The sequence below is a fragment of the Megalobrama amblycephala genome, linkage group LG15, assembly GCF_018812025.1.
Source record: "Megalobrama amblycephala isolate DHTTF-2021 linkage group LG15, ASM1881202v1, whole genome shotgun sequence".
Taxonomy (NCBI): Eukaryota; Metazoa; Chordata; class Actinopteri; order Cypriniformes; family Xenocyprididae; genus Megalobrama; species Megalobrama amblycephala.
In genome coordinates this window covers 35,456,617-35,482,644 of record NC_063058.1, presented here as the reverse complement: position 1 = coordinate 35,482,644, position 26,028 = coordinate 35,456,617, and the positions used below count along the sequence as shown (strand labels likewise).

Here is a 26,028-nt window from a genome sequence, read left to right as displayed (position 1 = left end):
AAAATTACATACTGCACCTTTAAAACTGAAATCCAACCTGAATGATGACAACACAGAATAAAATACTATCTCTAGTGATCATCAAATCCTTTTTACAGTTTATTTTACACACTTTGTGTTTAAGTCTTCCACTTTTTTTCCACAAAACCTTTGCTCTCTAGAAACCCAGTCAGTTTGGGTTAAAAAAATTTAAGTTCAAGTATTAGCATTATACACAATTAATACCAACATATGAAATTAAATGCATCAGAAAAATTGGGAATGTTGGACAATAAATATATAACAAAATCTAACAGCTTGACAGTAAACTGCAATTTTGTCTAAAGTCCCTTAAAGCAAGACTGTGTAAACAAAAACTGTGTCCAAAAGTGTGAATTATGTGATAACGGACATATTATAAGATTGTTATGTTTGTAGCGTGATCCATTAAAACATACAATATATAGATAATAGTATCTAGTATTACTATTACTCCATTAGGTCTGAAATATATAGTGTTCGCTGCAAACATGATGATCTTTAATTTATTAATTAGTCTATTAATTTACTATAAATAAGTAAAGTAAATGGAAAATGAAAAAAATGGAAATACTCAATAAAGGCTAATGTCACCTCAGATGTGTGATGGTTGGATTCCAGAAGTGATAACATGAAACATATATAGGCTGAGACAATACAACATTTACTGTAGGAGTCATCAAATTTACTGATGAAATTTACTGTTGCGCTTCTGATTAGTTTGTGAGATTTGTCGATTTTGGGCATCTTGGACAACAGAATTCATCATGGGATTCTATTCTCCAGTTGGCATTTTCACTTCCAAATGGCTGCCACGCTACTGAAGCGCCACCTAGTGGCTGTTATCCAAAAAGCATCAGAGTTTTGCCTCTTGGGTTCTATCAAAGCCACTGGAAGGCAAGCCTGCAACCTTTAGCCAAAGAAGCATAACAGCTAATGCTAATGCTAACACTCCTCTGGCGGTACGGTCGCCGTGATTTTGCCAAGTAAGACATGTTAGTGGATCAGCATATTTTGTTGATCCTGGAACAACATTCCTATCCGAAAATTTAGTCCTAAACTTTTCCCAACCCCTAAACCTAATTCTACCATAACTTATCCCTAAAATCAGAGGGAAATGATAGGTGAATAACATTGATGTAGAAGCACCTAACCCTGGTTGCAAGTCTAAACTTGACATAAACGGTAAATTTGTCCCTCAAATATGTTGTTCCAAGATCAACAAAGATGTTGATCCAGGAACATGTTGTACTTGGTGAAATCACGTTCACCCTGGCGGTACGCAGGGAAGGAGACCAGAGGCTGTTTTTTGAATGGAAGTCAATGGATGAGAGGCTTCACTATGCTGATTAAACAGCTTTTGTGGGGAAATAGCTAATCTTTGAATTAATCAACAGCCTGTTTGCCAATCTTCAGCATGTTTTACACTAAACAATACTTTCTTTGGGAACTATATGTAGATTTTAGCTTGATAAAAATGTCTTTTTTCAAGAGAAGGCAGACTAGGGAATGTTGCTACTGACGTCACTGCCATTACATGATAGGCTGAGAGGTGAGCATGTGATTAAGTTAGCCGTTACGCTTTCTCCAATGGGAAGAGATACAGACTCTCTCATCTCCCTATTATATACAATCTCTGGTTTGATGCTCTTTGATGTTGGACACAAAAATGGAGGCGGGCATGTGACGTCTTCGGTACCCATAGATTGGTTACCGAGGCCCATGTGATTCAGTTTGACCGTAATTCTTTGTCCAATAGCAGAGCTGGTAAGATTTGTCTCTCCTTATTTAACGAGATCTGAACAGTGGGAAGAATTTCAACCAAAAGAATTTCCAAACATGCAGAACATAAACCATTGCTGTAGATACAGATACTTCAGATAAGTGAGCACTGAGTCGTGCTTTTGACATGAAATCTTGTATACATTAATTCATTATCCTGAACTGAAATAATCTGTGATAATGTAACAGAACATGATCAAAAATATATCAGCCCTCAATGACTGTCCTGATGGACTCATGAATGACCAGCAGATGGAGCTGTTCCTCAAGAAAACACACAGATGATCACGTGACTTCAGGATGATAACAGGTCAGTTTATGATGACAGGATGATTGACAGGTCAGTTTATGGTGACAGGATGATTGACAGGTCAGTTTATGGTGACAGGATGATTGACAGGTCAGTTTATGGTGACAGGATGATACAGTGAAGCAGTTTTAGGTCACAACACTTTCATACTCCTCCTGCTTTTTTCCATCCTAATGTTGAACACTGTTCATGACGTTAAACAGCTTTGGAAACTCTGACTCTGGATTGATGAGAACATCAGTAAGAACTGCCCCTGATACTCAATTCACTTTTATTTATGTTTTATTTATTTATATATTGCATTATCTCATGTCTGCAGAGATGGAAACAGACATATTTTGATACAAAGGTACATCAAGTTCAAAATGATCATCACTTCTGCAGTACATGACAGGCGTCCGATATCTAACCACAAACGTGTCGACATAACCTGAACACTGAAACACTCGAAACAACTGAATACAGTGAAATACATTCTCTTAAAGATGAGAGAATAACCATAACATGAGCACAATAAAGAGTAAATACTTGAAAATATGATGAGGATTAATATATGGAGTAGAGTACATGAATATATGAAATCAGAGATAATGTTGATAAATCATAAGCCATAAATCATTAAATGATTAACATGAAAGATGAATAAATGCATGAATATGTTTCATGTTACAGATTGTTTTAAATCAACTTCACAGTAATAATGAGGAAAATAACTGAATCAATGATGCAAACTTCATCAAATATGAGAATAATTCAGATTCAGCTGTAGATCAGCTCTACAGAAGACAATAGAGTTATTATTCAGATCAATTCAGTTCAATGTTGATTCAGTTCAATAACTGTGTGAATGTCATCAAATATGAAATGAGTTTTGATTTGGTACTTTTCTGCAGTGTATATTTGCCAGTGAACAAGATTTCTAGGCTGATTTATAAATGTGTTGTCTTGTGAATCTGAAGTCATGTACAAAGCAAGATTTCTGGATTTATTGAATGCTGCATCTGCATGCTGATGGTACTGATGGTACTGATGGTCTGTACATGAGTAGATAGGCATCTGAACTCCTGTGAAGAAACAGACACTTTAAGATCTGTTCAGATATGAACTCACTAAAACAATAATATCTGTCATGAACAAAGTCACAGAAGCTGATGATCAGAAAATAACACTGATACCTGCATGGGGGGATCTCGTCACTGGGAGTCTTTGAGGAAAAATATAACATGAGATGTGAGTAATTATATGAAAACACATATGAAAGATTATATAGACTGATTCTTCAGTGACACAAAGCCTGTGCATAACTTACACATATAAATATATAAATACCTCTGAGACTCTGTGATCATCAAATCGACGCCAGATTTCATCTTCACATTTGATGTCTACATAATAGTGTCCACCATGAGATGAGACAGAATGGTTTACTATGGCATAGAGTTCATACATGTGAGAGTAAACCTGCAATATAACAGGAGGAACCCAGTCAATAATAACGCCACTGTGTCAAATCTAATGTAATATTACACTAGTTTTACAGGTGCTGGTCATATAATCAGAATATCATCAAAAAGTTGATTTATTTCACTAATTCCATTCAAAAAGTGAAACTTGTATATTATATTCATTCATTACACACAGACTGATATATTTCAAATGTTTCTTTCTTTTAATTTTGATGATTATAACTGACAACTAAGGAAAATCCTAAATTCAGTATCTCAGTAAATTAGAATATTGTGAAAAGTTTCAATATTGAAGACACCTCTAATCAGCTAATTAACTCAAAACACCTGCAAAGGCCTTTAAATGGTCTCTCACCCTGCGTTCCAATGTCCGTACTATCCATCCTAAATAGTATGTGAGATTAAAATAAGTGTGTCCCAAAGCATAGTATGTTGAAAAGAGTATGCCCGGATGTCCCTGGATGGTCTACTATTTCCGGCAGATTTTCGAAGTGTGGATCCGTGCACACTATAAAGGCTAATATTGCCCACAACCCATTGCGCATTGGACGGGGATTCAGTTCAGAACTACAAACACGAGTAAAAAGTGTTAAAAACTACAAAACATGGCGGATACGCGCGATCGACGCTGAGAGGTTTGAGTGACTAATAATCAGTTTAACCTGATAGAAAATATATATTTAATGTTATCCGTGTTATTTTTCATCTGCAAATACCAATGTGGACTTTTATAAAGATCCGAATGGCCATTAACTTTTAAATGCATCATTATGCATTAATATGAGGAGAGTTCTCCACATGAAAGACCCGCGACTGCAGATCAACGTGCTGCATTTCTCTCCGATACGGTAGGAAATTAACTAAATGAAATGTGGAGGATGTAAGATGATTGACAGGTCAGTTTACGGTGACTGGATGCGACAGAGAGAAAAGACGCGATTGTATGACGTGTTAGTATGTCCCAAAGCTTGTCTACTCTTTTGCTACACACTCAAAAGTAAGTACTTTTTGTTCACAGAAAGAGTACATACTTTTAGGGCGTAGTATAAGTTGTATAATTGGCACGCAGCAATTGTCTAGTTCTGTAGGCTACACAATCATGGGGAAGACTGCTGACTTGACAGTTGTCCAAAAGACGACCATTGACACCTTGCACAAGGAGGGCAAGACACAAAAGGTCATTGCAAAAGAGGCTGGCTGTTCACAGAGCTCTGTGTCCAAGCACATTAATAGAGAGATGAAGGGAAGGAAAAGATGTGGTAGAAAAAAGTGTACAAGCAATAGGGATAACCGCACCCTGGAGAGGATTGTGAAACAAAACCCATTCAAAAATGTGGGGGAGATTCACAAAGAGTGGACTGCAGCTGGAGTCAGTGCTTCAAGAACCACCACGCACAGACGTATGCAAGACATGCGTTTCAGCTGTCGCATTCCTTGTGTCAAGCCACTCTTGAACAACAGACAGCGTCAGAAGCGTCTAAAGACAAAAAGGACTGGACTGCTGCTGAGTGGTCCAAAGTTATGTTCTCTGATGAAAGTAAATTTTGCATTTCCTTTGGAAATCAGGGTCCCAGAGTCTGGAGGAAGAGAGGAGAGGCACGCAATCCACGTTGCTTGAGGTCCAGTGTAAAGTTTCCACAGTCAGTGATGGTTTGGGGTGCCATGTCATCTGCTGGTGTTGGTCCACTGTGTTTTCTGAGGTCCAAGGTCAACGCAGCCGTATACCAGGAAGTTTTAGAGCACTTCATGCTTCCTGCTGCTGACCAACTTTACGGAGATGCAGATTTTATTTTCCAACAGGACTTGGCACCTGCACACAGTGCCAAAGCTACCAGTACCTGGTTTAAAGACCATGGTATCCCTGTTCTTAATTGGCCAGCAAACTCGCCTGACCTTCACCCCATAGAAAATTAATTGTATTAAAAGGGCAGCTATAAAAAAGCCAGTCCTGAGCAGCAAACAGGTATTTGAAGCTGCTGGTGTCTCTGGAGTCTCAAGAAGCTCTCCATGCAGGCTGGCAGTTGTGCGTAAAGATGCATTTCAGCCACTCTAAACCAAACCTCACAAAGAGAAACATTTACAGTGGGTTTAGAAATACATGAAGACTTATTTTTAAATAGTTTTATTCACTGACTAATGCCGTACTACAATGGATGGTCTAAATGGATGGATTTCTGGATGGTTGGTGAATGGCCACCACGTTCAAACAAGATTGTGACGTCAGCAAGGAGCTGGTGGGTGATGATTTGGGCTGGAATACTGGGAAGTGAGATGGAGGGTATTAAAATTACATTTACAAGATATGTGGAGTTCATAACTGGCCATATAAAAAGGAGGATAGTGCCTTCTGAAATACAATGCACTATGCACTATGCACTATCCCATGCTGCAAAAAAACACCACAGCAATAAAAACTGTTTGAAAATGTATTTCTACACCCACTGTAAATGTTTCTCTTTGTGAGGTTTGGTTAGTGCTGTCTAAAATGCATCTTTACGCACAACTGCCAGCCTGCATGGAGAGCTTCTCGAGACTCCAGAGACACCAGCAGCTTCAAATACCTGTTTGCTGCTCAACACTGGCTTTTTTATAGCTGCCCTTTTAATACAATACATTTTTTTGATAGGAACTTTCATTAATAAGCCTTTATCTGACCGAGTTCTCCTGTTCTCTAAATCACTCACAAATCTTATGATAATTCGATAATCTCCATTCAGTTTCACACAATATTAGTTGTTTTCATGCCTTTTGCACAACATTGGACCATTTCATGCTTTTCATCTTCAGAAAGATCTTTCTTCCTCTCCATATTGCATGAGAACTGTGCCTTGCTTAATAATGTGGAACAACCTCTAAGTAGGGTTTCCATAGATCTGGCAAATTATTTTGTCTGAGATTGATACCAGTTATCTAAAAAGACATGGATAAATAAACAAACATTTTCTTAGAAAAACTAAAATCTGAATGTTTATTGTACAGAAATCTTACTGATATGTCACTTAATTTGGAATGCGGTGTACTTTCATTGTGTTTCTGTGTTCCTGTGGCCTGTTTCACAAAGCTGGTTTCAGTTTCTACACAGGTAAGTTCAAGATTAATTTGAGCAAACTCTGTTTTTCAGGCTCATGAAAGTTTTTTAGCAGGTTTCATTGCTATTGTTACCATAACTTGCACTACACAGCTTTTGAGCTCTTTGTGAAACTATATAAATTATAAGGCCTATTAGTTTGATTGACATGCATATATTTAGTCAGATATTTTCTTTCAGTTGCCTTCTCAAAGTTTCACTGCAGCAGTGTTTATTCCTGCTTTGTAAATGCATTTCATTTAATGACATTTTTCATAATGATCTCTTAGAAGAGAAGTGAATTGTGTGGCTTTCTCACAAGAAGTGAATCAAACAGATGTTCTCCATCTTCCATGTGATTGGCCGTTTGCCGCACATGTCACACTTTCAGGTTCATGCCCTTCAGAGTTAATCACAATCTCTGGATTAAATAGGAGTTGACAGAATGTTTATACCGAGTGTTATGAGATCATTGAACCTGTTTTATATGGATTTATATGGATTTGTCAAATCCAAACCTTCTCTGAAACTGAGTTTGTTCAACTAGCTTCATGCAACAGGCCTGTGGTCATTATTGTTTTCTGATTAATCTCACACCTGAAGCTCTCTCTGTGTGTTTAAGATCTTTGTTCCTTTTGTTCTGTGTTCATTCTCACTTTAGTTAAAGCTGCAGTAGGTAACTTTTGTAAAAATTTATTTTTTACATATTTGTTAAACCTGTCATTATGTCCTGACAGTAGAATATGAGACAGATAATCTGTGAAAAAATTAAGCTCCTCTGGCTCCTCCCAGTGGTCCTATTGCCATTTGCAGAAATACACCGCTCCCGGTAAGAACCAACCAATCAGAGTCAGGAGGAGTGTCTTAGCAGTGTCAATCAAGCTCGTGTGCGCGCTGATCACACTCCTATCATGCACAGCCATAGTGCACAGCGTGTACAGGCGTTCAAATTCAAGATTACCGGTGTGCAGCAGCTTTGCTTATGGCGGACAAACAATCCAGTTTAGTACGTATAATACCCCATAAAGTGCGTATCATATGCACGCGAAAAACTCTTTTTGGCGTATATATTCTACGAGATTACAAACTCGTACTATTGATACGCATTTTCGTGTGATCGGGCTCTATTAAGTCATGATATGCAGTTTTAAGATTTTTTTCAGGCGAGAATGTGCTGGTTTAAAGCTCAAATTTGTGGTTTATTGATAAAGATTGTGCCTTTCTGAAAATTTGATCTGACGTTGTCGGAGTTTTGAGATCCAGGCAATCACCGGACTCTCAGCGCTCATGTACCCAGCCGAGAGCAGCCTTACCTCGGCTAATCCTTCTGACGTTTGCCGCTGGCTCCGTTTTGGCTGAGGGCAACGTGACGTTTCATAAATTTATATATGGCTATTTAACTTTTGTATCATACTAAAGCGCTGATTTTGTACGCTTGACTGAATTGTTTGCTTTATTTCTTATTGTATATTTTTATACTTTTTATAATGGCTATTATTGAACATTAAATCTGACATTTAACAAAAAGAGAAGGTTGTGTTTTATGTTAAAGCCTATTTCATTTCATTACAGTGAAGATAATCAGAGTATGCACAAATAGTATTACATTTAATATGTTTGAAATGTAAACGAAAAGAGGCAGGGTTGTTTAATATTTCGTTTTGTTATAAATATAAGCAGACATTGCAGATAATTAATCACTCGTTGCCTGAGGCTATTAATATGTTTTTGTTTGTTTCTTTAAATAAAACGAAAAGAGGCAGAGTGGTTTAATAACAAATTTTGTTTTATTCTTGGCTAAAATATACATACAGAGATAACCGGAGAAGCCAGTTATTTGCGTACTGTAACATTACCGTTATATTATCTTACTAGCTATTTATTACTTATAGAAATAGTGCATATACGTCATATAGTTACATTACATGTATTGCAATATACGTTATGTTTTGAGGACCAAGTTTGTAGTCAAAGTATGGGAAGGCCATAGTCAATGTAAATCATATTGTTGATGTTTCGTCTGTACCAGTGAATGTGCCATAACTGTTTATCCGCCGTCATCGGTCCTGCTTGCTTTCTAGCCTGCGTGTTCACGGCAGGCTCCGTTGTGATGGGGAGGAGCTGTGGAGGGAGGGCTGTAGCGCAGCAGAGAGCAAGGGGGAGTGACCTGTGAGTTGTGCTTGTTCAAATTTTCAGGCTAAGTCAACGTTTTCTAAAAACTCCCTACTGCAGCTTTAATGTGGTTGTGTGCTATATGTGATCTATTGATGTCCCCTTTTGGATATATTACAGACTGTTTGTTATATTCTCCTGTGTCGTGCACATGATTTAAGCCACAACTAACATGTATGGTAGTTGAACAAACTCAGGGTTATAGGATTAGTTTCGAGTTGACAAATCCAAACCACTCCGATCCGGCTTGGTTGGTACCATGATGCTGATCATCAACTTTCTCTTTCAACTCAGGCTTTGAATACCATGTTCAGATGCTCTAGAATTATCTCTACTATTAACCTGAACCTGTAGAAATGATTATTCATTCAACTGTCAGTACTAGTGTTTCTGTATTCTACGTTAGTTTGAGGCTGGATCTCTAACTCGTTTTCTACAGTCTTTGAAAGTGTGGAGAACTTTGTCTTCAGTAAATCCTGTCACCTGACTGAACTTCAGCTTTGACTCCTGGTCTTCATTGATCATTCTGGTCTATTATGGGGTGTAACTGTAATTCCCGGCACTGCAGTGCAGGTGTGTTCAACTGTTCCTGGAGCCTCCAGCACTTCACAGTGAGGATGATTCCCTTACTGGACACGTGCAGCTTGAGTCATTGAGTTCTCTACTAACCCGCTCATGAGTGAACTCAGAAGGGTCAATAAGACATCCAACACATGCATCCAAAAACATATTGATACCTCAGTCAGTTCCTGGAGGATCACAGCCCTACTGAGTTTAGTTCCAACCCTGATCCAGCACACAGACCCGTCATTTTCAAATGAGACCGAAGGACTTGATTAGCTGGATCATGTGTTTCATTAAGCTGGAGCTAAACTTTGTAGGGCTGTGGCACAAATTATTTCAGTACCTTAATCTCAGGACGAATGATCACTTCCCGGACATTTCTGCTGTAGCCTTGTGAGCCCATCTGAAACTTCCTCAGCTGAATACTCAGTAGCTCTGGAAAGCTGATCACCTCACTTTTCTGTTGAGAAAATAATTGAGTTCATAATACACTGCAAGAATTTAATATGAAAACAAGCATGAGTGAGTTGAGCTTTCTTTCTTCACAAAGTATTCATGAAGCAAATACAGCATTGAACAATTAGATGCAAATCAACAACAAATTATTACTAACTAGTTTAACACCCAAACAAAGTATATGTTACAACCACATGAGGATTCTGTGCCCAATCAAAAGAGAAAAGGATTATTTGCATTATTATTAAATTAATGACCCAGTTTTTATAACTTTTCAGTATTTCAGTTTAGAAAATGCTATTGTGTATTTTCTTTTTATTTAAAGTATGGAAGAGTTTATGTACTGCAGTTTTACTGTTAACAGATCCATTTTAAACTGATTTACTTAAATGTAAATCAATCTACACTATATTTCACAAATTATTTCACATTAAAACAGATATTACCTGATAGAAAAGATACTTGCCCAGGCTGTTGTTTTCTTACAGTTATGACAATTCATCTGATACTGTCCACACATTTGATCAACATGTGCCTTTACAGCATTTTCCTAAATAGAAAGAAATATTTCAAAATAAATAAATAAATCAGATTGCACAGTTGCACTGATCATTCAATTAATGTGACATGCTTGTACATTAATACACATTTAAAATATAGACATATATTCAACAGAGTCCCACTGAAGTCATGTTTCAATGAGCAATGGAGCAAAGATCAATGTTGTTTAGATAAGAAGCTCAAATTAACTAAATAAAAAGCTATTTTTATGTTTTTGAATTAAAGGTTCACTTTAACAAACATTTGACCAAATATTTAGAATAATGAATCAAAATTTCACCATTAACTTGAGAGTGACGAATCAGTCAGACTAAAGTATGAACAACTGACAGTAAACATTAGTGAATCAGCCCTACTGAGAGAATTTAAACATTCTTAGAGAGTAATTCAGATGAGCAAAGATCTGCTTACCACTTCTGGAGAGTCTTTAAAAGAGATTATCAATGAGAGAAAATCCTGACAGGGTTCTTGTTTGTGTTCGTCTCTGCATGACACGCATGCTCTTTCGGTCGTTGAGACCTTAAAAAACTACAAAGGTGTGAATAAAACAGATTTAATGATGATTCACAGATATATGCATGCTTTAATCATTCTTTAGTCATGTTAAAATAATCATTCTCTGCAGTTTATCCTCCATCACATTAAACTGCTCATACACCTTTAATTGTGTCACATGACAACAAGTGGTTGAGGGGTGGTAGTTAGTCTTTCAATATATATTTAATTATATATATTTATTTTAAATGAAGTAATACCCTAATTAATATTCAATTTAACAAAGCATCAGAGCCCAAAGGGCAAATGTGGCAGCAGAAGCAGAAGACATGAGCTGAATCTGAGCTGAATTATGACAGTCTTGTAGAGCTGCTTTACAGCAGAATCTCCAGAGTTTCCATCATTGATTCTGATATTTTCCTGATTATTACAGTGAAGCTGCTTTGACACAATCTCTATTGCATGAAGCGCTACAGAAATAAAAGTGACTTGACCTGATAAAAGAACTTGAAGATCCACAAATAGTATATGACTTCAAAATGCAGTGAAATGTCTCAAAAAACAGTGTAAAATAATCAGATGGTTTCCAAACTCATTGCAGGGTCTCACTGGCAGATGAGGACTCATTATCCTTGATTACTTCCAGCTGTTGCTCATTACGCAAGAAGTTCCCAAGTTTGTTTCAGAAGTCTCCTAAAACAGGTTTACATGCATCAAAGCTCAAAAACAGTTTCATTTTCTCATTATATACATTGAGCATCACCACATTTTTCAATGATTCTTAAATGACGCATCCAAAGATTCAGTCTCTCTAAATCTCTCTTTCCAAGTGCCTGCTCTGCTCTGATTGGTCAGATTGTGATTGATCTACTGCTTACGGTGTGTCTGAAACAAAGCGGCCATTACCACAACTGAACTTCAGCTCTGGAGGCTTCCTAGAGCTCAATGATTGTACACACTGGCCAGACAGCTCTCTACCTAAAGTGACGTACCCCGCTACTGAGACAGAGCCGAGTCCTCACTGACCATTTCTGGTCAAGCTAATCTCCAGTTAAGACAGAAATGGCATGCGGAAACTAAACCCATTACAGTCGGATCTGTGGTAATGTTGGTTGACCCTCAGCTACCCCGTGTCCTCTGGTTAATGGGAGAGTATTCAGGACATTCTCTGGGGTGGACGGACACGTAAGGTCTGTAAAAGTCAGCGTTAAATGAAGGTTATACGTGGCCTATTGCCAGATTACTGAAGATGACGGCACCAAATCAACAGACACTAGTAACTCAGATGCAGAAACATTTATGCCCATGCATGTTTGAGGGCAAATTTTGACCAATTTGTGACAAACCTTTAGGTAATGTCGGAAAAGATGCTAGGTGGCGAGGTAGGAACTTCCCAAAGAGTCAGGAAGAGGAATTAAGAGAAGAACACGCATCATATCCTCCTGAATCTTAACCTTCAAAGTTTAAATTTAGGTCTATTTACTTATTTGTGCTCTTAAATATAGTTTCTGCCATGTTACAGCTTTGGTCAATGTAAATTGAGTTGTTTATCTGTTTGGTGTTTTCTCAGAGACACAAAGAATTCGTGATTCTGTTATATGTGCGATATGCCCCTTCTAGTGGTTAATTTCAGTAGTGCAGTCCAAACCCTGAGTGGATGTAGAATGACATGTATATCATCATGTATGTATATTGTAATTATTTATTTTTTTTGTAATTATTTATTTATCTGTTTATTTCAGACCACACACAGACTTTTAAATGAACAAACACAAGGTAAAGATGAGAATCTTCTAAACAGGGCTTAAAATCGGAAAAAAATTAAATCGTTTCACTCTGAGCAGAATCAGTATTTTAACGTTTCTGTTCCAGTGTTCCTTCTGTATTATTAATGTTCTGAAACCAGTTTGATTTAAAAAATAATGGTTAAAGGGATAGTTCACCCAAAAATGAAAATCTGATCCGAGATGATGGGAACTTGAACAATAAGAGTCGAAAAAACATGCACAGACAAATCCAAATGAAACTCTGCGGCTCGTGACGACACATTGATGTCCTAAGACATGAAACGATCGGTTTGTGTGAGAACCCGAACATTATTTATATCATATTTACCTCTAATACACCACTATGTCCTACTGCGTTCTGCACTCGCTTAGTGAGGTCTGATCGTGCTCTGACAACAAAAGTAATGTCTCGCACTCATTAAAGTATAAGCGCGAGACATTACTTCCATTCTAGTTCCCATTCACTCGCATTATTTGACTGACAGACAGCAGAGGTTGGAGTTAAAAATCATCATTTGTGTTCTACTGAAGAAACAAAGTCACTTACATCTTGGATGCGCTGGGGGTAAGCAGATAAACATCACATTTTCATTTTTGGGTGCACTATCCCTTTAATAATGTTATTTTTTAACTTTTTTTTTAAAATTCATTTTGGCTTGAAATGTATATAGCCTAAATAGCCTGAATTTAACTGTAAGACTTAAAACTAACTGTTTAAGTTTAAAGTTTAAATCTTGTTATAAAAGATAATTGTATTGGCTAAGATACAAGACTCTTTGTTTTTGAATAAAGAAAAATGCTGTGCGTATTATTATTATTATTATTATTATTATTATTATTATTAGGGGCCAAGCACCGAAGGTGTGTAGGTACCTATTGTATCTGTTTTGGCGTTCTTTTTCTTTTTAATTCTTCTTCTTCTTCTGCTCAGGAAGTCTATGGCAGCCCATAGAACCATATGATAAAAAGTTGTGAAATTTGGCACACAATTAGAGGACAGTCTGAACTGTGTCTATAGCAAATTTGGAGTCTCTAACTCAATCCCTCTAGCGCCACCAGCTGTCCAAAGTTGCACTCATGTTAATGCTAATAACTTTTAAACCATAAGGGTTAGAAACTAAATTATTTCTTCCTCTGATCCCTTGGGCCAAGATGATTGCACCCTGTGATGTCATTTTCCGTCATGAAAATTTTTCCGCCATTTTGAATTTTCTGAAAAACCTACTTTTTCAAACCTGATCCGAAACTCAACGTGAGGCAGAGTGGAACGAAAGGGAAGCTGAGCGTCAATTAGAAATGGAAAGAATAAAAAGTGAACGTGAAGTGGCTTTAGAACGGCTGAGACTGGTCGCTGAAGGTAGGCTTTCATTTGATGGGGATGAGGGTACTGCTCCTAGGGGGTTTGTGCGTCCCCCTGATATATCCAACATGGTTAGGTTGCTTCCTAAGTTCAATGAGAGAGATCCAGATATTTTTTTTTCTTTATTTGAGAGTGTGGCCGATGACTGTGGCTGGTCTGACTCTGAGAGAACGTTGTTACTCCAAAGTGTTCTTGTAGGTAGAGCACAAAAAGCGTATATTGCGTTGCCTGTGCCAGACAGGAAAAACTATGTAAAAGTAAAAGAGGCAGTGCTTAAAATGTATGAATTAGTTCCTGAAGCTTATTGTTTGCGGTTTCGTAGCTGGAGAAAGGGAGACAAACATACGTATACAGAGGTAGCGAGAGACCTGAATAGCCACTTTAATCGTTGGTGCTCTGCCGTGGGGGTCGCTACTTTTGAAGAGTTGTCTAACTTGATTGTTTTAGAACAGTTTAGAAACATCCTTCCTGAGCGTATTGCTACACATATATCTGAGCATAAGATGAAAACCGCAGCGGAAGCCGCAGTTGTGGCTGACGACTTCATTTTGATACATAAGTATAGTTTAAAGGAAAACAATATAGGTAAGGTTGATCAGGAACAACGTTTTGGACGTTTCAATAAAGTTTTGGGGTCTTCTTCGTTAGTTTCATCGTTAGGTTCATTTGGGCCACCTACTCTGAGTAGAATAGATTCACATGCTAATCGGTCACACAAGAATGCTGTAGGTTTTCACAGAGATTCTAGGTTTTCTGCTTTTACACCTGCTAGACAGGCTAAGAAAGATGCTGATGTGTGTCAATACTGCTTGGACAAGGGGCACTGGAAGAAAGACTGTCCTGTTTTAAAGGGGAAAAGTCAGAGAAATGGTACTGATGTTGTTAGGGGGGTCACGCTTGCTGTATCTGAGTCAAGTGTACCTTCTAAAGTTTTGGTGGCTGGGACTGAGGCTAAACCTGAAGAGGTTGTGACTTCATCTCAGATATCAGGCCTGAGCTCTGCTGGGGCTAGTGAGAGCAACGGTAGGGCTGATTTAGTTGAAACAGGTGGAAGTGGCTACTTTCCTTTTGTTACAGATGGCTTAGTTTCACTGGTGGGTAGTTCCATCCAGGTACCAGTTAAAATACTTAGGGACACAGGGGCATCTGAGTCTTTTATCTTGGAGTCTGTTTTGCCTTTTTCTACTGACTCGAGCACTGGGAACAATGTTTTAGTCCAGGGAATTGGGTTACAGGTTGTCTCTGTTCCATTGCAAAGGATTAATCTGCAGTCTGATTTGGTACAGGGGGAAGTGGCCATAGCAGTCCACCCTTCCTTACCTGTAGAGAGTATCCATCTCCTTTTGGGTAAAAACCTGGCTGGAGAGCGTGTTTGGGGTGATATACCACCCCCTGTAATTGTTAAGAATGTTCCCTCTATTCCAGCTGACAGTGATGTTAGTCGTCAGAATTTGTCTGTCTTTACAGCTTGTGCAGTGACACGGGCTATGAGCCGTGCCACTAATGATGATGTTTCACAGACTAGGGAGTTAAAGTCTGTTGTTTTGCCTAATCTACCTCCTCCTCTCTCCCATAGTGATTTTGTTGCAGCTCAAAAGGAGGATGCGACATTAAAAGATCTGTTTGTTGGGGTGTTGCCACCTGAGGAGTTGCGCAATGCAGCAAGGGCTTATTTTGTTCAGGAGGGCTTGTTGATCCGGAAGTGGTCGTCTCACACTGACGAAGGGGTCGAGGACCCCGTGTTTCAAGTGGTAGTGCCATCTAAGTTTAGAGAACTGGTCCTGCAGACTGCTCATGGGGATTTACCTGGGCACTTGGGGGTAAAAAAGACCTATGACCGGCTTATGAAGTACTTCTATTGGCCTTGCCTAAAGAAGGAGGTGGCATGCTTCATTAAGACGTGTCATGTATGGCAGTTAACGGGGAAGCCTAATCAGGTGTTAACCCTCTGGAGTCTGAGGCTGATTTGGGGCCTGGAGAAGTTTTGACATGCCCTGACATTTGTGCTTTTTTCAGTTGTTCATAAACATATTAATGACACAAGTGCCATTACACTGTATTCAGCACAAACTAGGCTACCATAATATGTGAGGAACATGTGTGTACATGTTTGTGTTTTTGAAGGAATAACGTTTATGCGTGGTTACTGAAAAAACAAAAAACTTAAGTCACTGATATAAGGCCAATAAAAGTATATTAAATCTGTGTTCACAAGACTTTTGGGTATTGAAGGTTGTAGACTAGAGTTTTTGCTTCAAAATTATGTAAAAATTATGCTGACTACTCTTTCATTTATAACAATATACTGATTTAGTTTTTGTAAGACACTTTTTGCCAAGAAACACGGTATGCGAGGAGGCGTGAATCTCCATGAATAATGGCTCATTCTCACCTGTGAAGACAAAAGAATTGAATAGTAATGACCTGAAAAGACTTGCATATTAATGAGGCATTTCAGTCAGGTAGGCTGTGAAAAAAAAACTTCTGTGATGTCTCAAGCTCATCATGGTATATGAAACATACAGAAAAATTTTATTACAATATAAAATAATGGTTTTATATTATACTTTAAAATATAATGTATTTCTGTGATGCAAAGAGTCTGAATATAGGCTTTTAGTTTAAAAGCATGCACATTTGGAGAAATATAGGATTCTCATATGTTTATGTCAATTTTCTATACAGAGGAGTTATTTTTTATTTAATATTCATTGTTATCTCTATGAGCGCTGGTGTTTGCAATTCATACTGCAGCCGGAGGGCGCTCTGTGCATTTTAGTCCACAAATTCACCTAAGAAGAAGACGATATTCCATGAATGGTGTTTACCAATTCATACTACAGCCGGAGGGCGCTAAAGAAACAAAAACTCACTTAAAACTTATCAATAGAAGAAAACAAACAGGAATTTACTGAATGTCTTCCAGAGATCGCTAACCATGGCTTTTTCATCCAGATAAACAATTTTCAAGGCAATAAATACACGATTGAGATGATGAATGCATGTGTTGTCTCTGAATTTGCCTGTGAATAGCGCTGGCTCCGTGGGTGTGGCCGCATTAGTGGGTAATGAGCTGAATCACGGACTTCTGACATGGCTCTCTTTTCATACAGATTACATAAACACAGAATGTTTGTTTTCGATTTGACTTGCACGATTTAAAACCTGACATTTCAACGTTTTGTTAGACATAAGTATGAATTTTTTGTGATTAGTATTCACTAAGTTACAGTTCATTTTCTGAGAACTATCAGATTGGACTTCGTTCAGAGGGAGATGAGAGATCACGCATCATGTTAGTTTTCTTTATTTTACAAAAAGCACAACATTTTGTTTTTACTCTGAGTGTATACAAATAAAAGGAGATATTCTATAGTTCCAATTGATGTATTACTTATGTCTCTATGACAAAAAATGACAGAGTATTTTAAGTCTGTTTTGCTGCAATGTGAAAAAAAACCTGCAAAACGCGCCGGCGCGTTTTTAGACCTCAGAGTGTTAAAGCCAGCTCCACTTTACCCGATTCCAGCTATAGGGAAACCATTTGAACATTTGTTAATTGATTGCATAGGACCATTGCCTCCATCTAAGTCAGGGTGTGTTTACCTGCTGACGGTGATGTGTCAGTCTACCCGATACCCTGCTGCCTATGCTTTGCGTACAATCTCTACTAGATCTGTGGTGAAAGCCCTTTCACGGTTTATTTCCATCTTTGGTATCCCTCACACTATACAGAGTGATAGAGGCTCTAACTTTACGTCACGCATGTTTAGAGAGGTGCTTGAGCAGTTGCGTTTGAAACATCAGAATATTAGCGCTTATCACGCCCAGAGCCAAGGTGCTCTAGAGCGTTTTCATCCGACATTGAAGTCGCTTCTCAGGGGTTATTGTGTTGAACTTAACAGAGACTGGGAGGAAGGGCTTCCATGGCTAATGTTGGCGGCACGAGAAGTAACCCAGGAGAGCACTGGATTCTTACCTAATGATTTGGTCTTTGGCCATAGAGTTCGTGGGCCTCTAGCAGTTTTGCAGGGGGAGCTGAAGTGTCCTGAGTCTACTGTTAACTTGTTGGACTATGTTAATGGTTTTCGTCGTAGGTTGTTTTTAGCCTGTGAGATGGCGACTGACAACCTGACTAAAGCCCAACAGAAAATGAAGAGTTGGTACGACCGTCAGGCTGAGCCAAGGGTGTTCAGTCCTGGTGATCAGGTTTTGGCATTATTGCCGATAGCCAATTCCCCTTTCTTGGCAAAATATACAGGTCCCTATAGGGTGTTACAGTGGGTGTATGCAGGAGAGATGAGGTGAGTAAGGAGATCCACAAACGATAGGCTTTAATGATAAACCAAGAGTATCATATAACATAGCACACATAACACCATCAACATAACATTATAACATCATTACATTACAACAACAAGAACGGACAGGGAGTGAAGGGAGTGAGTCCATTATAAAGGCAGTGCTGATGATGAAGTCCAGGTGCAGGTGATGAGTGATGATGGGGAGATGACGAGGGAAGTGAGTGCAGGTGTGGAGACAAGAGGATGATGGGAAATGGAGTCCGGGAGAGAAGGGAACTGTGATATAGGGTTGTTCGGCAGGTGTCAGACCTGAATTCTTTACTTTCTACACCAAATCTTAGGCGTTGTACACAGCTCTGTCACATTAATCTTTTGAAGCCCTGTTACAGTAGGTCTTCAGTCTCTGGGGCAGCAGAGTCTGATGACGTTGTTATGCCCGTTTCTTTAGCCGCAGCTGTTGAGAATCCTCGGGCCCCTCCCTACATGGTGGAAGCAAGTAGTGGTGAGGATGTGGTAGGTCCTGATAACTGTGTGTTGCAACCTCGTTTGAGGAACTCTGAGAAAGAGTCAAATATGTTTGGGCATTTGTCAGATGAACAGGCATCAGAAATGTCTTTGTTGTCTGCTTTTCCCTCCTTGTTTTCAGATACACCTTCATGCACTCATTTAACCCTCAGGGGTCTGAGGCTGATTTGGGGCCTGGAGAAGTTTTGACATGCCCTGACATTTGTGCTTTTTTCAGTTGTTCATAAACATATTAATGGAAAAAGTGTCATTACACTGTATTCAGCACAAACTAGGCTACAATAATATGTAAGGAACATGTATGTACATGTTTGTATTTTTGAAGGAATAACGTTTATGCGTGGTTATTGAAAAAAACAAAAAACTTAAGTCACTGAAATAAAGCCAAAAAATATATATTAAATCTGTGTTCACAAGACTTCTGGGTATTGGAGATTGTAGACTAAAGTTTTTGCTTCAAAATTATGTAAAAATGATCATTCCTACTCCTTCATATAAAACAATAGAGAGATTTAAATTTTCTAAAACATCTTTGGTCAAGAAACACAGTATGCGTGGAGGCGTGAATAATCATGAATAATGGGTGATTTTCACCTGAGAAGACAAAAGAATCGCATAAAAGAGCTCTAATGACCTGCATAAATAATGAGGCCTTTCAGTCAGATAGGCTGTGAAAAAACCCTCTGTTGATCATTGCTCGGTTGCATAAAGCACCTTAAGTTTTTCCCTTAAGTGTGACACTTAAGGGGTGATTTCTCCTTACCTAAGGGAATAATTTAAGGGTGTTGCATATAATCCCTTAAACAGTTCTCTTAGGTAAGGGAAAACGCTAAATGTTTAACGACAGCGACCCAGGTTTTGCCGTTATAAAATTCTATCGTTGCCATGGACACGCTACTGTATACTTTAACCCATTAGCAGCCATTACAGAAAACAATGAATACAACCGAAAAAGAAATGGATAAGGAAAACAAAAAGAGAAAGCCAAATTGGACAGAGGAGGAGAAGTGTATACTTCTCGACGAATATGGGAAAAGGAAAGCGATTTTAAAAAGCAAGCTTAATCCCAATGTAACTGCTACCAAAAAATATAAACAGTGGGAGGAAATAACCGATACAATTAACGCACGTAATCTAGGTGTAAAAAGGACTGTTCAGGAGATAATTAAGAAATACGAAAACATCTCTGTGATGGCAAAAAAAGAATTAAGCGTTCACAAGAGGGAGTCCAACAAAACTGGTAAGACTTTTACCGCACCGTATAGAGTGCGTTTTTTTTTTTTTTTGCTGCCGTATAACAACTGTTACAAAACTGATAAACAGGTGGAGGACCACCGCCCCCTGAATTGTCAGACTCTACTAAAATGGTCCAAGACATCATTGGGGCGGACTCACCTGTCCTGGCTGGCATCACAGGAGGTTTAGAGAGTGAAGCTGAACCAGAGGAACAGCATAACACGGAGTGAGAGAGCATTATTGTCTCATATCAGCATACAATCTTATCAAACTTATCACTGCTGTGAGAATGAACAATTTTAAAGGTTATGACAGGCATAATATATATGACAACAAAACAATATGATAATTGGTATTTATTTCACGCGTTAGACTTTCCCAGCAATCCCAAACGCAGCTCCAACACTGACAAAGCGCCAGTATGCCAAACCAGGCAGCAGCCAAGTAAGATCTTATTGGTTTTTGTTAAGAATTATATTAGTAATAGACTAATATAATAAAACCTAATTCGGCTTTATATAGCCTGCATATTATTATTTTAGACTATTATTTTCCAAAACACAAACACTTGTGAATTGCAGAAAAACGCTTGCTACCAGAGAAGAAGTGCTGGAACTGCAGAAGGAAGTTCTGCAACTACAGAAAAACAAATTGCAGCTGGAGATCGAAAAAATAAAAAAGGAGAAGGAAAATCAAGATCTGTACAACTTTATTCTTAACAATAAGCTTCTACAGCTACAGAGCGAAGGAAAAGTAACAATCACGTCAGTTGACGAATAAATACATTTTATGTTGTATATCTGTTGTATTTTATTTATGAAATTATAAATTACAAATAATAATAACAATAGGCCTACATAGCTATTACATTCACATAAAATATTGCTATACTAATAAATAATATTGTTATATTGTTTTAATATCAACTAGGCCTTTAGACTACACTACTATACTAATAGCCTAAAATAATATATATTATTACTATTGTTATTACTAATATTTCTAAGGCCCACTTTTTTTTGCTACAACTTAGCCTACTAATTAAAGAACGCATTCACAATGGCATCTCTGACAGCAAATCCAGCCTGCTGGAAATCTTGTTGTAGATGATTTGTTTCATGAGCCTCTTCTGCTTCTTGTCCCTCTTCTTCAAGTTCATCCTCCTCTTCGAAGGCAGAATACGTCTTGGACATGTTGAAAAGAACTACACAGGCCACAATAATTTTGCAAGCTCTTGACGGCTCAATGCGCAGCTCGCTATGGAGACAGTGAAATCTGCGTTTAAGCTGTCCGATCGTCCTTTCAACTATAGACCTCGTGTGTGTCAAAGCGTTGTTGTATCTTTCCTACAAGTGTAAAACAATGACCATCATTAGTATCAGCAAGTCACACTGTAATAAAATATAATAAAAATAAAACATAAAAATAAAATAAAATGCAACACATTGTTCACATATTACTTTAATGTTAATTAAGCAATAATAAACTTTTTTTTTAATGTTATACAGGATTCAAATCATTTTTTCCAAGTCAGTTTAATGTCATTTAAGTTGAATGACTATACATATATCTAAGGCTATACATCGATCTAAGTTGACTGTTAAGATTATTACATGCCTGTGCAGCGTTACGGGGATTCAGGAAGGGCGTCATGAGCCAAGGTCGGCAGGGGTAACCACTGTCCCCGAGCAGGAGGCCACTGTGGATTCCAGCCTCAAAGTCTCTCCCGATCTTGCTCTCTGCCAAAATCCTGGAGTCATGTGTACTCCCTGGCCACGATGCAAAGACATTTATAATTATGGACAGATGGTCACACACTAACTGGACATTAATTGAATGATAGTTTTTTCTGTTCACATATTGATCTTCGTGTGTGCGGGGCGCCTGAATTCTGACATGTGTGCCGTCTATTACACCACTTATTCCGAAAAAAAGAGGTTTGAATGGCACCCTGTTCTTGATGAGATGGAAACGTCACAGTTTGACTTAAATAACGGCAAAGGCCCCCTGCAACCTGGTGTATAACCCTACTGACAGACGATTTATGAATGTGGAAAACATTGGTAGCGAGTGGTTGCGCTGAGTGACACTGTCAAGGTCGCCTTCCAGCTTGTTAGTGATCTCATAGATTGCGCGACGATCAAATCTATATTCTCGCAACAGTTTTTCGTCGTTAAGATGGTCCAGCGGGTTCTCCCTATCACGAAATATTCGCCTCGGCACATCAGTATCTTCAGCAAGATCCATAAACTCAGCCATGTCATCTAATTTACGTTCGTGAAACTCTTAAGGTAAAGTTTGCCCAACCTTAGAGTATACTTAAGAAAATGACAGTTAAGGGGCTTTATGCAACACTTAACGGTTTTTAAGGGATTACTTAAGTGAAAAATAGACACATAAGGGAAATTCTAAGGGTTTATGACGTTTTACTTAAAGAAACCCTTAAGTGACAGGGTTATTTTTTTGCAACACCCTTAAGTTTAAGGGAAACTTAAGGGCGAACTTAAGGGAAAATTACACTTAAGGTGCTTTATGCAACCGGGCACAGGTCTCAAGCTCATCATAATGTAAATCAAACATACAGAAAAAACAGCAATACTGTGAAATATTATTACAATTTAAAATAATGGTATTCTATTATTAAAATATAATGCATTTCTATGATACAAAGTGTCTGAACAGTTATGTTACCTCTATGGCATTTCATATAGGCTTTTAGCTTAAAAACATGCACATTTGGAGAAATATTGATGGATTCTCATGTTTATGTCAATTTTCTATACAGTATTTATTCATTATTTATTGTCGTCACTGTGAACGCTGGATACTGTGTTTACAATTCATACTTGCAGCCGGAGGGCGCTCTGTGCACTTTTAGTCCACAAATGCCTGAGCACTAAAGAAGAATAGGCAATCCAGGAAATAACTGAACTAACAGAGGCCAGAGATCGCTAACTATGGCTATTCAAAACACTTTTCAAGACAATAAATACACGATTGAGACGATGTATGCATGTATTGACTGAATTTGCGTCTGAATAGCGCTGGCTCCGTGGGCGTGGCCGCATTAGTGGATAATGAGCTGAATCAAGGACTTCTGACATGGCTCTCTTTTCATACAGATTACATAAACACAGGAGGTTTGTTTTCGATTTGACTTACACGATTTAAAACCTGACATTTCAACGTTTCTTTAGACACAAGTCTAATTTTTTTGTGATTAGTATTCACTAAGTTACAGTTCATTTTCTGAGAACTATCAGATTGGACTTCGTTCAGAGGGAGACGAGAGATCACGCATCATGTTAGTTTTCTTTATTTTACAAAAAGCACAACATTTTGTTTTTACTCTGAGTGTACACAAATAAAAGAAGATATTCCACAGATTAAAATGGTGTATAGCTCTTAATTGTATGTGCAACATTGACAGAGTATTTTGAGTCTCTTTCACACTGGTTAGAAAAAAAACGCGGTGATCACGCCGGCGTGACCGCCGACCCGAGGGAGTTAATTGAGCATGATATTGATGTCGGTGATGCGGAACCAATAAGACAGCGGTTCTATCGGGTGTCACTAGACAAACAGCAACATCTAGAGGCAGAGGTGAAGTACCTTTTAGATAATAGGTTGGCAAAGCCCTCCTATTCAAGTTGGGCTTCACCCTGTATATTGGTCAGTAAACCTAATGGGACATATAGATTCTGTACCATTTACCATAAACTGAATAACATCACAAAACCAGATTCTTTTCCACTTCCAAGGGTTGAAGATTGTGTTGATCGGGTAGGATCTGCAAGGTTTGTGAGTAAATTTGACTTGCTCAAAGGTTATTACCAAGTCCCTTTGTCATCTCGTGCCCAGGAGGTTTCAACCTTCATAACACCATCTGGTTTGTATTCCCTACTCTGTTATGAGTTTTGGTTTACGAAACGCAGCAGCCACATTTCAACAATTGATGAACCATGTCGTTTCTGGGTTGCAGGGGTGCGCGGTGTACCTCGATGATGTGGTTGCGTATAGCGACGAGTGGTCTGAACATCTGGACCGTATTCGGGCTCTCTTTACTAGGCTTGTGGATGCTCGCCCCACTGTAAATTTAGCCAAGTGCAAGTTTGCCCAGGCCACAGTTGTATACTTGGGGAAGATCGTAGGGCAGGGGCAAGTGAAGCCGGTCCATGCTAAGGTGGTGGATATTGATAATTTCCCTGTTCCCACCACCAAACCCGAGTTGCGGCGCTTTTTGGGGATGGTAGGGTATTATCGTAGCTTTTTTTCCAACTTTTCTATGGTAGTAGCCCCTTTAACTAACCTATTAAAAGCTAAAGTGAAGTTTGAATGGACTGTGACCTCTCAGGCTGCTTTTGATAATGTTAAGTTGTTGTTGACCTCGGCCCCAGTTTTGATGGCACCCCGTTTAGATCAGCCTTTCCAGATGCAGGTTGATGCAAGCTATGTTGGTGCTGGTGCTGTGCTCCTGCAGAGTGATGAGCAGGGGGTGGACAGGATGTTTCTTCTCTAGAAAGTTTAATTGTCATCAGTTGAATTATTCAACTATTGAGAAGGAAACTTAGGCGTTAGTATGGGGTCTGCAACAGTTTTATGTGTATTTAGCTGAGGGCGCTGTTCCTATTACTGTCTACTCGGATCACAATCCACTTACATTCCTTCACTCGTTAAAGAGTCCTAGTCAACGCCTTATGTGCTGGGCTTTATTTTTACAACCATACAATTTACAGATACAGCACATTCGGGGTGTGGACAATGTCATGGCTGATGCATTGTCCCGTGCCCCAGGTGGGCTGGAGTGAGTGTTTGTTTTGTCCTGTCTTTCTCTCTTCCTGTTTCTCCACTCTCTTCTCCTGCCTGGTCTCCTTAAATGTAACTTTCCAGGTACCGGGATTTGCTGGAGCTTTTGGTATGGGGGGAGGGTGATTGGGAGCTGCTGGAGGGTAGAGGGATTGGGGCCTGTGGACAAGTGTTCTTCTGTCCAGTTCATGTATATGGGCTGTCAACACTCCTGGACCAAAGTTAAGTGCTCACTTTTAGTTTATGGAAAGTTTAAAAAATTCAAAATTGTTTATTATTTTGTTGTGTGAGTGGGGGGTTTTGAAGGTTTTTACAGAGGCCTTTCAGGGGCCTCTGTTTAAAGGGAGGGGGTGTCACGGATCTGCTGGGCTCCTCCTCTTTGCTTTGTCCTGTTCATTACGTCTCCCCTACAGGTGAGGGAGCACAGGTGTGGTGTGTTGTGCTTGTGATTGTTTCCAGGATCGCGTGTGACTGCTTCCAGTATCTTGGGCTTTAAAGATCTCTCCAGACCTGGTTGAAGAGGCTGCTGCTTCTCCTTCTCTCCTGCACTGTTGTGACGTTTTTGTTTGCTTATGCATGACACCTCATATTTCTTGTCGCATACATTTTTATTTCTCAACCTAACATATATACTGACTTTATTTAACTTACGTTGTTCATTCTTTATCTTTAATAAATATATTTCTTCATATGAACAATCCACGTGGTCTTCCCTTTCTGTTTACATAGCCTAGAATAGGCAGAATGTAACAGAATATCTTCGAAGACTGAGACGAGGGTAGGAAACACGGAACCTAAGCTGGTTAACTAAATGTCAACATTTTGATAGGAAGTGGCAAAAAAATCTAAACATGGGTCATTTTTTATGATCTCATACATATAAATGCCTATAACTCCAAAACGAAATGAGATATTTGCACCAAATTTGACACACACATGTATGGGGTCACTTTGAGGACACATAAAAAAATTGGTGGGATTGTGCCTCTTGGTGGCACTATAATTGAACAAAACATGAAATTTTTTAATGGTTCCATTGATTGATGCCAGTTTTGCCATAGTCAGCCAAACTTCCTGTCAGTCATTTTGATTTTCTTTAATAACATACTTTTTCTAACT

At 38.7% G+C, this 26,028-nt stretch overlaps 1 protein-coding gene across 4 annotated transcripts in view; it reads right to left on the bottom strand.

The window, feature by feature from the left end:
* Positions 1-2,374: 2,374 nt before the first annotated feature.
* LOC125246921 (ubiquitin carboxyl-terminal hydrolase 21-like) overlaps positions 2,375-26,028 on the bottom strand; it is a 51,019-nt gene continuing 27,365 nt past the window's right edge. For all 4 annotated transcript variants that reach the window (XM_048158061.1, XM_048158059.1, XM_048158060.1 and 1 more), the window contains exons 6-11: positions 10,808-10,924; positions 10,302-10,385; positions 9,723-9,839; positions 3,440-3,571; positions 3,286-3,314; positions 2,375-3,174 (exon numbers count right to left, since the gene is read on the bottom strand). In XM_048158061.1, coding sequence (XP_048014018.1) covers positions 3,096-3,174; positions 3,286-3,314; positions 3,440-3,571; positions 9,723-9,839; positions 10,302-10,385; positions 10,808-10,924 — 558 coding nt within the window. In that variant the 3' untranslated portion in view covers positions 2,375-3,095. The remainder of the gene's footprint in view (positions 3,175-3,285; positions 3,315-3,439; positions 3,572-9,722; positions 9,840-10,301; positions 10,386-10,807; positions 10,925-26,028) is intronic.